The 15,251-nt window shown below is 39.8% G+C and overlaps 1 protein-coding gene across 3 annotated transcripts in view; it reads right to left on the bottom strand.

The window, feature by feature from the left end:
- Positions 1–15,251, bottom strand: part of PSD3 (pleckstrin and Sec7 domain containing 3) — a 607,844-nt gene that overhangs the window by 441,393 nt on the left and 151,200 nt on the right. For all 3 annotated transcript variants that reach the window (XM_020969583.2, XM_078149617.1, XM_020969586.2), the window contains exon 2: positions 8,924–9,032. In XM_020969583.2, the coding sequence (XP_020825242.1) occupies positions 8,924–9,032 (109 nt within the window). The remainder of the gene's footprint in view (positions 1–8,923; positions 9,033–15,251) is intronic.

Here is a 15,251-nt window from a genome sequence, read left to right as displayed (position 1 = left end):
TGCAACTTTACTCATTAAGAGCCTCAGGCCCTTGCTCCTAACTCCATCTTATTTCAGACATGAGTCTAACAAGCTCCAGCATCTGTTTTCCCAAAACACAGCATACTGGAAACAGCAATTTAGAGGGAGATAGGTACATCCTGCTAAAAGCAGGCACACTGACAGCCAACAGCTCAACAGCGAAGGATAAGATAGAAAAACCAAAAGAGGAGACACAAAAAAGCCTGGTAGACTGGGGCCATTTGATATCAGAGCACACAGCTGCTTTATTCTGAGGGCATATACTGTATTGGCATCCAGTCTAGTAACAGAGGTTCTTTAGCAATGAGAATGACCTGAAGGGAGATACCCCTGGACTTTCACACAACAGGATTTGGTTTTTCTAAAGTTAATCTCCAACCTCCTCATTCTACAAGCATTTCTTTAAATGCACTAAATTTCCTCTTTCTCAAACACCTCTATCTGCTCCCCAGAGTAAATAACACCTTTATGGGAGGCAGTGTGTTGTAGTGCAAAGAATTCTGGATTCTGAGCTGGAGAAAGGCACTGGGCTTGTGGTTTCAATGGTATAGGCAACAATCTCACATCAGCAAACTCATTCTATTAATGCAATCTATTGTCTACAACCTACTGTCTTAAAGTATTGCCTAGAGCACTGGGGAGTTAAGTGACTTCTCCAAGATCACACAACTCTGTGTGTGGCAGATTTCAGATCTGAACCCAGGTCTTCCTGGTTCTCTGACCAGCTCTCTATTCATTTGTCTCTAGATTGAATCAGCTGAGTGGCACAGTGGATAAAATACTGGACCTGGAATCAAGAAGACCTGAGTTCAAAAAGGGCCTCAGACACAGACACAGCTGTGGGGCCCTAGGCAAGTCTTTAACCTCTGCCTGCCTCAGTTTCCTCATCTATAAAATGGGCATAATAAGTGCACCTACCTCCCTCAAGGTTGTTGTGAGGGTCAAATGTAAAGCACTTTGCAAACTTTAAAGTGCTATATAAATGCCAGTGATGATGATGATGATGATGTCAAAGACCCTGATTTCATTTCCTGGCATTGCCACTTCCTACCTGCAAGAGGGAAATGAATTCACTTCCCTGTGTTCTCTGTTTCCAATAAAAGGACTAGAGTACATAAATAGTTAACCTAGGGATCTGTGACCTTTATAAAAAAAGCTTTTGGAAAATTATTTCAATATAATTGGTTTCCTTTTAATCCTATATTTTTTGTGCATTTCAAAACATTATTCTGAGAAAGGTCCTATGCAGTTTAAAAGACTGACTGCCAGGGGACAGCTAGGTGGTGCAGTGGATAGAGTACCGGCCCTGAAGTCAGGAGAACTTGAGTTCAAATGTGGCCTCAGACCAAACTCCTAACACGTACTAGCTGTGTGACCCTGGGTAAGTCACTTAACCCCAATTGCATAAATAAACAAACAAACAAATAATTAAATAAACAAACAGCTAAACAAATAAATAAATAAATGAAGGACTGACTGCCAGAGGGGTTTTGTGTCATGATACAACAGAAGGTTAAGAATCGCATGTGTACAAAATTGTTAACTGACAGATAATGATCTTTAAGAGACTCTTCTTCCCAATACCTGCTTTAAATAGACTTTAGAATCATACTCTGGACACCTGTAAACTGTGACTGGGGGAAGAGGACACCAGGGAAAGGAGTTATGGCATAAAAGATTACATGGGACTGGGCACAGGTAGATATATATATATATACTTTTATGTGGCTTCCCAGGTGCTTATACACCTGTATCCCACCCTGTTTGTGGTACCTTCAATATACTCTCTCTGGAATAGGAGACCCATTATCTAAGTCACTGACAGCGGGCTCATCCTGCCTCCACTATCATTCCAACATGCTGTATGCACACACATACTAACTGCTTGGGTGACCCTGGGCAAATTATTTAGGCTCATGGATGCTGGAAGGGTGCTAGAAAACCGAGGCCCATAAAGATGAAATGATTCAACCAAGGTCACACAAGCAGGAAGTGCAATGGGAAGTAAACACAGGTCCCTCCAACTCCAGATCCCCCGGTGTTTCTACCACACCAGGAAGAAATCATAAGAACTGCTACATCTGCAAATAAAGGGACTGAATGGCAAATATGAAGAACATAATGAAAAGCTTACTACATGAACTGCTGCAGAATGGAAAAACAAAAGCCTATGTACACATACTACGTAAAGGATAGAAACAAAATCTCAATAAATGCACTGGAAAATGTTCAGAAGAAACACACAGAAACAAACAGGATGCTTTTTGCTATGACCTTGTTAAACTGAATATGAACATTTTGAAAAATGACCTGCAAACAACATAAGTTTAGATATTCAGAGACAACCTCATTTTTCTTTCATTCATTTGCGTATATCAGAGTTTGCTGGTGGGCATTAAGGATCTTACAGAACTCTATATCGAGTCTCCACAGCATCCCCAAATAGGCAGGGAACAGTGGGCCTAGAGAAGCATTGGGAATTACCTCCTTGGGTTACATTTCCAAGAACCCAATACTCAGAAGAATCCCAGTGTCCTGACTCAAAGGCCAGTTCCCTTCCCTTACAGTAACTGTAATTCTAATTCTGTATAATTGTATTATGGACAGTCTGGTCTGTACATGAGGAAGGGGGAGGGGGGGCATAGATCCCAAGGACAGCAAGCTTCAGCTTGCAATTTTAAGCAAACTTTGCCAGATCCTCTCTAGGTGGCAGGGTTTTGGCAGAGGAGGCTTGATCAGAAAATAACAGTTGAAGTGGTTTTAGCCCACCTCAAAGCAATGCTTCCAAAAGTCCATGTTGCTTGAACAAGGAGCTATCACTAAGTTACTTTTAGCTGTACGTTGCCACAAGGCACAAGATTCTCAAGTTGAAACGGTCACGAAAGAATTGGTCAAATGAACTGGGGATGCTTAATGTGGAGAAGAAAAGACATGGGGGTGGAGGGAGCAAGATGGCAACTGTATTCAACTCTTTCCAGAGTCATGGAGTAGAAGGGAGAGCAGACTTACCCTATGAATTTCCAGAAAGCAAAAATAAAATCACCAAGGAAGAGTGACTGGGAACCAACTATTCATTCAATACAAAGGGACCCTTCTTAAGTCAAATCAACAAGTTCTTATTAAGTGCCTACTATTTTCCAAGGCGCTTGTGCTGAGCTCTGGGGATACAAAGAAAGGTTAAAAAAAAAATAGTCCCCACCCTCAAGGCGCTCACAATCTAATGAAGTAGACAGCATGCAAATGACTACATACCAACCAGCTATCTATACAAGATAAATAGGAAATAATCAAAAGAGGGAAGGCGCTAAGATAATGGAAGACCAGGAAAGGCTTCTTGCAAAAGGCTGGACTTTAGCTGAGTAAGATATGAAGGAATTCAAGGAAGTCAAAAGGCACAGGAGACAGTGAAAATACTGGGAATGTGGGAAGAACAGGAAGGAGGCCACCGTCATGTAATAGAGCAGTCCAACAATGAAACAGGCTCTCTCAGTGACTAGTGAATCATATGGTAACTAGAAAAGATTTTTGAACAGGGAGTAGTAGATGACCGACCACCTGTAGGAAATGCAACAAAGAATTCATGGTCCCATGGTACTAACTGGCCTTTCTAAAGATCCTTTCCAATCCAGGGATTCCCTGCTTCAAGGAAAAACTGGGGACCTATTCTCAGCACTGGGTCCAAGGAAAGTCAAATAACGCAACACAGTGATACTACGGGCTACCAAGAGGTTCTCCCTTCTAAGCCTTTGTTTTGAATCTTCATTGAAGACACTGTTAATACACACCAGCATGCCTCTGGCCATAAGCATGCCTTGTCATGCTGGATATCTATTTATTCAAGCAATTTAAGGCACTGAGGAAAGAGGGTGGGAGCTATAGGAACAAGGCAGATCTTAACACAGCACCTGAAAATGCTCTGGTGACAGGGACTATGTTTGTTTGTTTGTTTTGTTTTTAAAGACAGGTGTGGTGAGAGGCGAATCAATCAATCAAGTTCAAGTAGCAACACAGTCCTTCCTCCCCTCCACCACCATTCCTTGTGTCTTCCTTCATTTCTGGCAGCCTCTTACTAACAGATGGGTATACTATAAAGCAACTCTGAGAGCTTTTATAAGTGGGCAAGTATATGTACTCACAAATCTGTGAAATTAAGGAAAGGGTGGTTTCTAGGAGATGATCCAAATTTGCATCTGCTCCCCCTCCAGGCAGTAATGGCATGCTACAGGCCTTGCTCCATTTTCCCCATCAAGAAATACCCTGCTTCTCAGCAATGTAAGGATGTAAGACAACTCCAAAAGATTCACGATGGAAAATGCTATCCACAACCAGAGGAAGAACAAAAAAAGTCTGAATGCAGACAGAAGCATACTATTTGCTTTCCTTTTTTTTTGTTTTGTTTCTTCTTTCTCGTGGTTCCTCCCATTAGTTCTAATTCTTTATATCATGATTAATGTGAAAATATGTTTAATATGAACGTATAAGTAAAACCTATATCAGATTGCATGCCATCTTGGAGAGAGGGGAGGAGAGGAAGGGGAAGAAAATTTAAAACTCAAAATCTTATGGAAGTAAATGTTGAAAACTAAAAATTAATTATTTTTAAAAAAAGAAAGAAAACAAAACAAAAACAAAAAAAGAAATACCCTGCCTTCAAACTTTCACTCCTCCAGTCTACCCCCTACAAGATGGAATACGATCCAAGGGAAAGGATGCTGACTTTGGAGGCACCGGAAAAACCCTGCCTCCTGACTCACTCCTCCAATCTACCCTCTACTAATTAGAATAGGGTCTAACAGAAAGGACCCTCACAGGGCAGCTAGGTAGCACAGTTGATAGAGCACCAGCCCTGAAGTAAGGAAGACCCGAGTTCAAATCTGACCTCAGACCAAACACTTGACACTTACTAGCTATGTGACCCTAGACAAGTCACTTAACCCCAACTGCCTAAAAAAAAAAAGAAAGAAAGAAAGAAAGGACCCTGACCATGGAATCCCAAGACCCATGTTCAAGACCCTTTTTCTGATACTCACTAGCCATATTTCCCTGGGCAAATCATAGCACCTCAGAACCTCCATTTGCTTATGTCTAAAATGAGGGTGTTAATAGTTCGCATGTATCTAGTAATAAGAACAATTAACATTTATATAGTACTTCAAAATTTGCAAAGAACAAATTTTAAAAATTGAAAGGATTAGACTTTATATAGTACAACAGGATTTACAAAATACTTCACATACATAGTATCACTTGATACTCACTATGACTGTGATACTAAGTACAAGAGATAAGGGTCAGAAAAATCAAGTTTCCAATCTATGTCACATAGCTACAAAATGTCAAAGGCAGGATTTGAAAGCAAATCTCTACAGATTATAAACTCAGAGTATTTTCTATTATATAACAATCTCATTTTATGCTCAAATCATCCCATCTGATCCTTACAACAACCCTTTGAGGTAGGTACTACAGATATTACCCATCTTTTAAAGATAAGAAAACTAGCTACAGGGGATGACCTGCCCATCATCATCATCACACAGCCAGCAAGTATTGGAGCGAAAGTTCCAACTGAAGTGAGCAATCTCTACTCTGGAGTCAGAAAACATAACTAGAAGGAGTGTTAATGATGACTTGGTCTAATTGCCTCATCTTACTTTGTGGCCCAGGGTCACACAGCTAGTGAGAGAATGACAGGCTAGAAGCTGGGTCTCCTAATTTTCTACCCGATACCTCTTTTCATTAAAAAAAACCCATCTTATATTCACAAACACCCTCTCAGCCCCAAGTCACACAAATGCATCATAGACTGCCTTGTACTAAAGTTGGTTCTTTTTAAAACCACTTATTAGATCATAAGCTAGGGAGCAGCCTATTATAGTTCTATATAGCCTTTAAAACTGTCTTGTATACTGTAGGTACTCAACAAATGCTCTTTTTTTTTTCAGTGAGCAAATGTATCAATGAATACCTAGAAGGGGTAATATATCACCCTAGAAACAAAAATACCACTACAGCTCCTTCACTGAAGGAAAACAGATAACAACCACCTAAGAAGTTAAATTCTGTTTTGAAATGAAATATTATATAAGAACTAAAGAAGGGAAAACTTGATCATATCTAACTCCTCATGACCTCATTTGGGATTTTCTTGGCAGAGATACTGGAATGGTTTGCTATTTCCTTTTCCAGCTCATTTTACAGACGAGGAAAATGAGGCAAACAGTATAAGTCACTTGCCCAGGGTCACACAGCTGGTAAGTATCTGAGGTCAGATTTGAACTCAGGAAAATGTGTCTTCTTGACTTCAGGCCCAGCACTCTATTCACTGCACCACCTGTCTTCCCCTAAGGGAAAACTACTAGAAGCTTATTAGTTCAACAGTGCCAGGAGGGAGCCTGGGATTTTCTATCAACAAGAGAAGAATACAAACTTTTGATATTTTCTCTGAGTCGGTAAAAATTTCATTCACTTCAGTGAAAGTGAAAGGAAGTGTACACAGTAGAGAATCATTATTTGTCAAGGGAGTGAAAAAGATGTGGGGAGCAGGGGGAAGAACTTTGAAAACTCTGGATCAAAATTAAGAACCAGAAGAGGCATCAGACATCATCTAGGCCAAGCCCCATATTTTACAGCTGAGAATACTGACATTCAGCACTGGGTAAGTGGATCACCCAAAGTCACAGGAGTATTAAGTAGCAAAACAGAGACTGACTGAATTTAACCATCTGACTTATGTTTGACTTATGAAAAAGCTACGTCTTTGTATATAGAGTCACTATTAAAAAATATGAGTTTTAAGGGAGGTAAGCAATAATATTTATACAGCCCTTTAAACTGTTCACAGCTCTTTTTCTGTGTTATTCCACTTAAACCTCACAGTAATGCTATTAGCTGTTCTCCTCATCCTAGTCATCAAACCCCCAAACAGTAAAAAGTTAGCAAGAATTTAACTCGCTCTGGGTCTTGCTCTGTGTTATTTTTAAAGGGTTCATTATGAAGTGTGTTCTCTCTGAATTCAGACATTGAAGTTAAAACTGGAAGAATCCTGTACAAGCTGTTCTCATTTTCCACTGATGCTAAGAGACACACCCTTATTTAATATTTAACGTAAATTTCATGTTTAATACAATGGAAGCCTATGAAGAACGGAGATTCATAACCTGCCTCCCCACCACCACCACCTTTCCAGTCCCCCTACATATTATGTGATTCCATGTCATTAGCTTCCTTGCTCTTCCACAAATAAGATCCTCCATATCTTGACTCGGGGGGGGGGGGTGTCTCCCTATACCTGGAATGCTCTCCCTTCTCATCTCCATCTCCTGGCTTCCCTGGCTTCCTTCAAGTCCCAGCTAAACTCCTACCACCAATAGGAAGCTTTGCACGGTCCCCTTTCATTCTAGTGCCTTCCCTCTCTTAATCATCTCCAATTTATCCTGTATCCAGCTTGTCTGTACATATTTGTTTGCATCTTATCTCCCCCATTAGACTGTGGGCCCTTTGAGGACAAAGCCTGTCTTCTGACTTTCTTTGTATCTCCAGCACTTAGTACAGTACCTGGCACATAGCAGGTAATTAATAAATGTTTACCGACTGACTGAACAGAAGGCTCCATGGTTTAGTAATAACAAAGGAAGATCTGACTATACATACAGGGGAAAAAATAACTTCCTAACCATTAAAGCTATTCAAGAGTGAAATGTCACTACCCTGGTTGAGGCCCTCATCACCTCTTGTTGGGACTACTGTAACAGCTTTGTAATGGGGCATCCTTGCTTCAAGTCTCCAATTCCAGCCAGCTGCCAAAGTGATTTTTCTAAAATGCTGAATTGACAATGTTAGTGAACTCCAGTGGCTCCCTATTACCTCCATAATCCAATATAAAATGCTCTCTTTGGCATTTAAAGCTCTTCCTAGCTCCTCCTACCAGTCCAGTCTCCTTGTGTGTCCTCCCCTCCAGGTATTCTATGATTCAGCGACATTACTCTACTGGCTGCTCTTCAGAAAGGCCACTCATCTCCTGAGCCGGTATCTTTGCATTGGCTGTCTCCCATGTAGATGCTGCTGGCTTCCTCCATGTCTCAGCTCAGGAGGTCTTCCTCACCCCTTCACGACCTTACTGCCTTCTCCCTGACATTACCTTCCATCTACTCTCTATTCATTTTGCATATACCTCATCCTTTCCATGTTGTCTCCCTCATCAGAAGGTGAGCTCTGTGAGGGCAGCGGCCTTCCTTTGCATCCTCAGAGCTATACAGTGACTGGCACATAGCAGGTGCTTAACAAATGTGTACTGACCAAACGGAACGGATTGCTTCAGACAGCAGCGGTTTGTCTCACTTTTAAGGTCTTGTTTATAAGCAAAAGCTAGATGACCCCACTGTTGGATCTGTCGTAGAGGGAATTTTTATTTAAACACGGGTTGGGATTATAATGATTTAACAAAAGGGTGGTGCAGTGGATAGAGCACCAGTCCTGGAATCAGGAGGACCCAGGGTCAAATCTGGCCTCTGACACTTACTAAGCTGTGTGACCCTGGGCAAGTCACTTAACCCTCTCTGCCTTCAGCTTCCTATTTATAAAATGAGCTAGAGAAGGAAATGGCAGTACCTTTGCCAAGAAAACCCCAAACAGGAGTCACAAAGAGTTAGAGATGACTAATTGACTAAACAACAATAAACCAAAGACATCAATAAAAACTTATTTTGAAACAAATACCTATATATACACATAAATGAGTGAATGAACAAATGAACAAAGGTCTGACTGGATGCTTTCTGAGGTCCCTTCTCCCTTTGAAATTTTTCTGTGAAGACAGTGGCACACACCACGAGAATGGGTGGAACTTGCCAAAGATCCTGGTTTTGGCATCAAGGTGTGAAAAAAGACAAAGAATACTTACTGGTTGCCGGGACTTTCTCTTCTGGTCTGCCAAATAAAAATTCATACTTGGCCTTGGCAACGCTTTTGGAATGAGCTGATCTGTTGTTAACCCAAACAAATGTCTCTGCCTGCAAAATGAAAATAAAACAGAGATAAAACTTCTATTGTTTAAAAATGCATCATTCTCCAAGAAATTACTATATATATATGTATGTATACCATAGTCAAGGAAACCACTCCACATAGCAACATAATCTATACCTTAAAAATTGTCTAAGTGTATTAATGTTAACATAAGTGCCCTGAGCAGAGGTCTGTGTCTTCTGTATGTTCAGGTACATCCCTTCAGTGAAACTGGGTACTTAAACAGGCCTCCCTGATGTCTCACATTACACATCTGACCCAAGAGTGAGAATTTTCTCCTTCTATTCTCTGGATAGAATTTATGCTCCACACAGCTCTCTAAAGCATGGATCAGAATAGGCCACATACCTTCTCAATAAGCTCAAGTGACTCCCTACTTCTAAAATCAAATATAGACGACTCTTCGGCATTTAAAAACCATTATGACTTAGCCTTTTCTGATTTATTTTCATCTTATTTCTTTCCACATATTTCATATATGGTCCAACCAAACTAGCCTTTTGCTGTTTTTTCATATATATTTTTTACCTGTGTGCATTTACTCAGGCTACCCCAATGCCTGGAATGCACTTTCTCTTCACCCTTGCTAATTAAAATTCCTAACTTCCATTCAGGTTCCATTCAAATACCATCATGCAGCCTTCCCTGATTCTCTAGTACCCCTCCTCAAACATGCTGGTGAGTTCTCCCCTTCAAATACCCTACATCTATTCTACATACCTATATACATATGTGTAAATAGCTAGATTACAAGCTCCTCGAATATAATTCTTTGTATTTTTATCCCTAATGCCTAGCATTGGAGGATCCTAAGAAATGCTGGATAATCACTACTGTGATCACTGAACACCTTCAGTGTTCAGTCAATAAGTCATTCATTAAGAGTCTACTTAAGTGCCTGACTTCAAGCCCAGCATCTATCCACTGTGATACCCAGGACCTCTGAATTAGATGGACTAGAAAAATATAGCACATCTAATAAGAATAAATTTAATAGGAGTAACTGACGAGCCCCGCACTTACATTAAAAAAGAATCAATTACACAAGTATATAATGGAAAAATGTATCTAGATAACAATTCAGGTGAAAACAAATCCATAAATATTAATTGAATGCAAGATGAATATAAGCCAACAGGATGATACGGCTGTCCCTCCCCCCCAAAAAAAGTAATGCAATATCAGTCAATAAGCATTTATTAAGAGCCTACTATGTGCAGGCATCATGCTGAGTGTTGGTGATACAAAGAAAGGTAAAAGATAGTCTCTGCTTTCAGAGTTTCAAAGTTTAATGAGGGAAACAACAAGCAAATAACTTAAGGGGGGAGACAACATGCAAATAGCTAAGTACAAATAGGTTGCTGTCATTTATCTTCCTTTCTCAAGGAGGACCATGACAATGATGCCATGACTTGCAAGTAAATTGGATCTAAGGGAGGGAGGGCTGTGCAAGGTCACCAGCCTCACTCTCTTCCGGAGCCATATGGATCTAATGGCAAGATACAGATCAGAACAACTGGAGATGGCCCCCACAAACAAGCTAAATACAGGATAAATTGGGGATAATATCAGAGGGAAAGCACTAAGATTAAGGAGGACTGCAAAAGGTTTCATTAATCTTTAAACAATGAAAGAGGTATACTGGAAGACTGAGAATGAGACAATGTTTTATGCTCAATGAACTAATGATTTTCAAAAAGAGGGATACCAGAAACCAGAGACCAAAATATTTCTAAGTGGATGGTTTGTAAATAGTTAAAAAGGAACATGGTCATCATTACAAGCCAGTGCAAGTTCACTAAATATAAATCATGTTATTGATTAAACTCATTTCCTCTTTTTTTCATAGTTACTAGAGAGGCGAATCAGGAAACGATGTATACAGAACACATCTGCATTTCAGAAGGGCATGTGGCAAAGTTGGCCACAATATCCTTATAGACACACAATGGAGGAATGGGAGAAGGGATGTGATTTCAGCACAGAAATGTGATTTCAGAGTTGGTTCAATAACCCATCGAAAGAATGTTGATGAATTAACTGCTGTCACTCTAAAAGGTCTCTAGTGGAGGTAGATATAGTCCTTTCTTAAGCCTTTTCCTGTTAGTCGTTTTCTTTTTTTAAAAAGTGACTAAGATGAATATATAACAGGCAGTCATCAAATATGTTGATCACATAAAGTTAGTTTGGGGGTGAAAAAAATGAAGATCAAAAATATCTGGATATGGGGTCCTGAGCTTTTTATTGAGTCATGGAATCTTTTGGCAGTCTAGTGAAGCCTATGTACCCCTCCTCACAATGTTTTTAAATACATAAAGCAAAATACATAAGAATCCAATCATACTGAAATATGGCTATCAATTTTTTTAAGTTTATTGACCCCAGATTGCTGTTGTTTAATCATTTTTCAGTAGTGTCTGACCCTTCATGACCACATTTGGGGTTTTCTTGGCAGAGACACTGCAGTGGTTTGCCTTTCCTTCCCCAGTTCATTTTACAGATGAGAAAACTGAGGCAAATAGGATTAAGTGACTTGCCCTGGGTCACTAGTGCCTGACTTCAGGCCCAGCGGGCTATCCACCGTGATACCCAGGACCTCTGAATTAGATGGACTAGAAAAATGAAGCACATCTAATAAGAATAAATTTAATAGGAGTAACTGATGAGCCCTGCACTTACATTAAAAAAGAATCAATTACACAAGTATATAATGGAAAGATGTATCTAGATAACAATTCAGGTGAAAACAAATCCATAAATATTAATTGAATGCAAGATTAATATAAGCCAACAAGATGATATGGCTGCCCCCCCCAAAAAAAAAAGTAAGGCAATATCAGGCTGAATTACTAATAGCTTATATTTACATAGCCCTTTAAGTTTTACTGAGTGCTTGTTTTACAACAACCAGATAAGGTAGGCAGTGCAGGCAAGATTGTTCTCATTTCACATATGAGGAAACTGAGACTTAACCTTGTGATATGGTGCAAATCCTGACTTCACCACTTAATACCTACATGAACCTCAGGAAGTCAGCCTAATTGGACCTCAGTTCTCTCATATGTAAAATGAGGGGGCTGAGACAGCCCCTAAGTCTATGACCCTATTTTTGTTGCTTTAAAAATAAAAGTTCTTTGTATAACTATTTTGTCAACAAGGATGAGCAACCTATGACCAACTGTATATGGCTGGTTTATAACCGCAGAATGACTAGAATGACTCACTGGTGTGGTTTACATTCTAAAGAGTCATAACAAAGATAATTGACCAATATTAATCAACTTACACACGCCTTCCTATGTTCTGGCACACACTGATTATGGGGAGCAGGATTTTTTCTCCCTAAGTCAAGAGTCATTTAAAAAGAAAGTAAAGCAAAAAGAAACCAAGAATACTATGGAGTCCGCAATTTGGTTTGTAATCACCATATACCTGTACACTGGCCTGTAATCTTGACCTATAGGTCACAGCCAAAGTACCTTTTTTAAAGATCCCTACCTTTTAACCTTATAAATTAAAAATAACTTTATCTACATTGGCCATTCTTAGAACTCTTAGCCCTACTAGTTCTCCATTTTCTTTTATGCCAAGACATTGAGAATTTTAGACTGCCTTTGTATCCATCCTTCCATCGATTGGAGTGGGGGGGGGTAAGGGGAGAAATGGTTTGCCATATTAGCTTGATGGAAAACCAACTTATTCCCCAGTAGAATGTAAGCTCCTTGAGGACAGGGATAGCTCATCATTTCTATTTTTGTTAAAAAAATTTTTTTCACAGTGCCACATGCATTCAATAAATGCTTGTTTAATTGAATTGTTCAGGTTATTTCTTCTGTGTTGCTACCTGAAATATTCTCCTTCTTTCAGGATCACTGGTGAATTCGACTTAATTCATTAAGCTGACAACTGAAAATTTTAAGCAACTATTCTAGTTGTTAGAATACAAAGGAGAAAAGAAGAGAGAAGGAAGGAGAAAGGAGAACTGGGGAAAGAGGAGAGGGGAAGGGCCCTCCTTAGTCTAATAGAGGATAAAACAAGAACACAGATAACTTTAATACAAGCTATAATATAAGTACCTAGGGAAGGCCAAATAGTAGACAGAGTAGAACAATGAGAAAGCATTAGTAATCACGGACAACACAGCAGCTGGGTGGCTAAAGTAGCATCTGACCTGGGTAGCTAAAGTAGCATCTGACCTGGGTACTGAAGGATGGGAATTCAACAAGTAGAGGAGAGGGAACAGACATTCTAGACAGCACAGTGTAGGGAAAGAGTGGTGGACTGGAAGTCAAGAGACAACCTGAGTTTGAATTCCACCTCTGTAGCTTTCAGGGGTGTGATCATGGGCAAGTTACTTATGACTCGTGTAGCCTTATTTTTTCATCTGTATAAAGATGATAGGAAGGAAAGGAGGAAGGAAGGAAAGGAGGGAGGGGAAGGGAAAGAAAGGGAAGAAGGGAGCAAACAAGCATTTATTAAGCACCTTACTACATGCCAGGCACTGTGCTAAGCACTTTACAAATATCATCTCATTTGATCTTCACAACAACCCTCTGGGGTAGGTGCTATTATTACCCCCATTACACAGTTGAGAAAGCTGAAGCAGATGGAAGTTAAGTGACTTGCCCAAGATATATAAAAATATAACAGAACATAATGTTAAGTCAACACGCAGTACCAGGAATCCTAGTGTCTGGTTTAGTGGCCCCATTTCTATTTGAGTTTTTTACCCCAGGTATAAATGAAAGGCAGTCTCAAAAGGAAAGTACACTCAATTCACTCAAAGATAAGAAATGAGGTGCAGCCATGAGATTTATGTTAGATTTGTTAAATCCACAATAGTTGAAACATCTAAATCATGAGATGTCATTTGGCATTCCTCGAAACAGGACTTTCCAAAGATACAGATGTAGATAGATAGACATACAGATAGATGGATGGGTAGATGGACAGAAATAGATTGGGGGAGAAAGAGAAGAGGAGAGGAGATGGGAGAGAAGGAAAGAGAGAAAGACAGAGAAAGAGAGAGAGATATCTAGGTAGATCTAGAGACACAGATAAGATAGATGTATTTAGGTAGATATAGAGATATAAATAGATACATACATACATACATACATACATACATATATAGATGCATTGATAGATGCATTTAGGTAGATATAGAGATATAAATACATACATACATAGATACATAGATACATGTATTTAGGTAGATATACAGATATAAATAGATACATACATACATAGATACATAGATAGATGTATTTAGGTAGATATACAGATACAGATAGATAGATGATAGATAGATAGATAGATAGATAGATAGATAGATAGAATGAAGAACTGGACTAACATGATCTCCTCCAAGGTCCCTTCCAGCACTAAAGATAAGATCCTATGAAGTTCATTGTTATCAAAATAAACTCTGTCTCCTGAAGGCCAAGGAACCTTAATTTGTCTAGATGAGGAAGCCCATTCCACTCCCCTTGGTGCTAGGCAACAACACTGCTTAGAAAAAACTTTTATTATAGGGAGCTGCCCTTTGAGCCTGAGACAAAGAAAGACAAACGTATCTAATTCAGAATTTTAAAAGCATAATTTAGAGAAAGCATGGAGCTAAAAGCCCCCTTTTTAAGGAGGCTGGGGGCAGGTGAGTGGAGGTAGGGCAAGGAGAAGTACTTTACTCATTTGAAATCTTCATGAAACACAAAAAGATGAAGAGTGTCTGAGGCCCTGTAACTTAGCCTGAACTGGACACTCTAAAGTGCTTTGGGTCACTAAGCCGAGGGTTATGGGAGTCCTATTTCACAAGCCACACTGGAACAATACTTGATCCCAGTCCTGGAACTCCCATCTTGATCTCATTCAATCCCATCTGCTTCTTGTTCACAGGCTCAGCAAGAGGACTGGCAGCTGCCAGCCTCAACTCACATGGAGGGAAGCACCCCCCTCCAAAAAAAGTCAGGGTGTCAACAGCCAGGGAACAGGCTAAGTGGCTAGCACATAGTAAGTACTTAATACTGGCTTGCTGAATTGTTGCCCTGCCCTCTATGGTTTATAAAGCTCACGATCTCATCTGATCTTCACAAAGGCCCTAGTAGACAAATAATATGGGGGCTGTTATTCCTGTTTAACAAGTTAAGAAACTGAGGCATAGAGGGATTTTTTTTTTTAATTAAAGGTAACTCACCTCTAAAATT

The sequence above is a fragment of the Phascolarctos cinereus genome, unplaced genomic scaffold, assembly GCF_003287225.1.
Source record: "Phascolarctos cinereus isolate Bilbo 61053 unplaced genomic scaffold, phaCin_HiC Scaffold_2;HRSCAF=192, whole genome shotgun sequence".
Classification (NCBI taxonomy): Eukaryota; Metazoa; Chordata; class Mammalia; order Diprotodontia; family Phascolarctidae; genus Phascolarctos; species Phascolarctos cinereus.
Note: the sequence above shows the minus strand (reverse complement) of the source record. Positions and strands in the feature narration are given on the sequence as shown.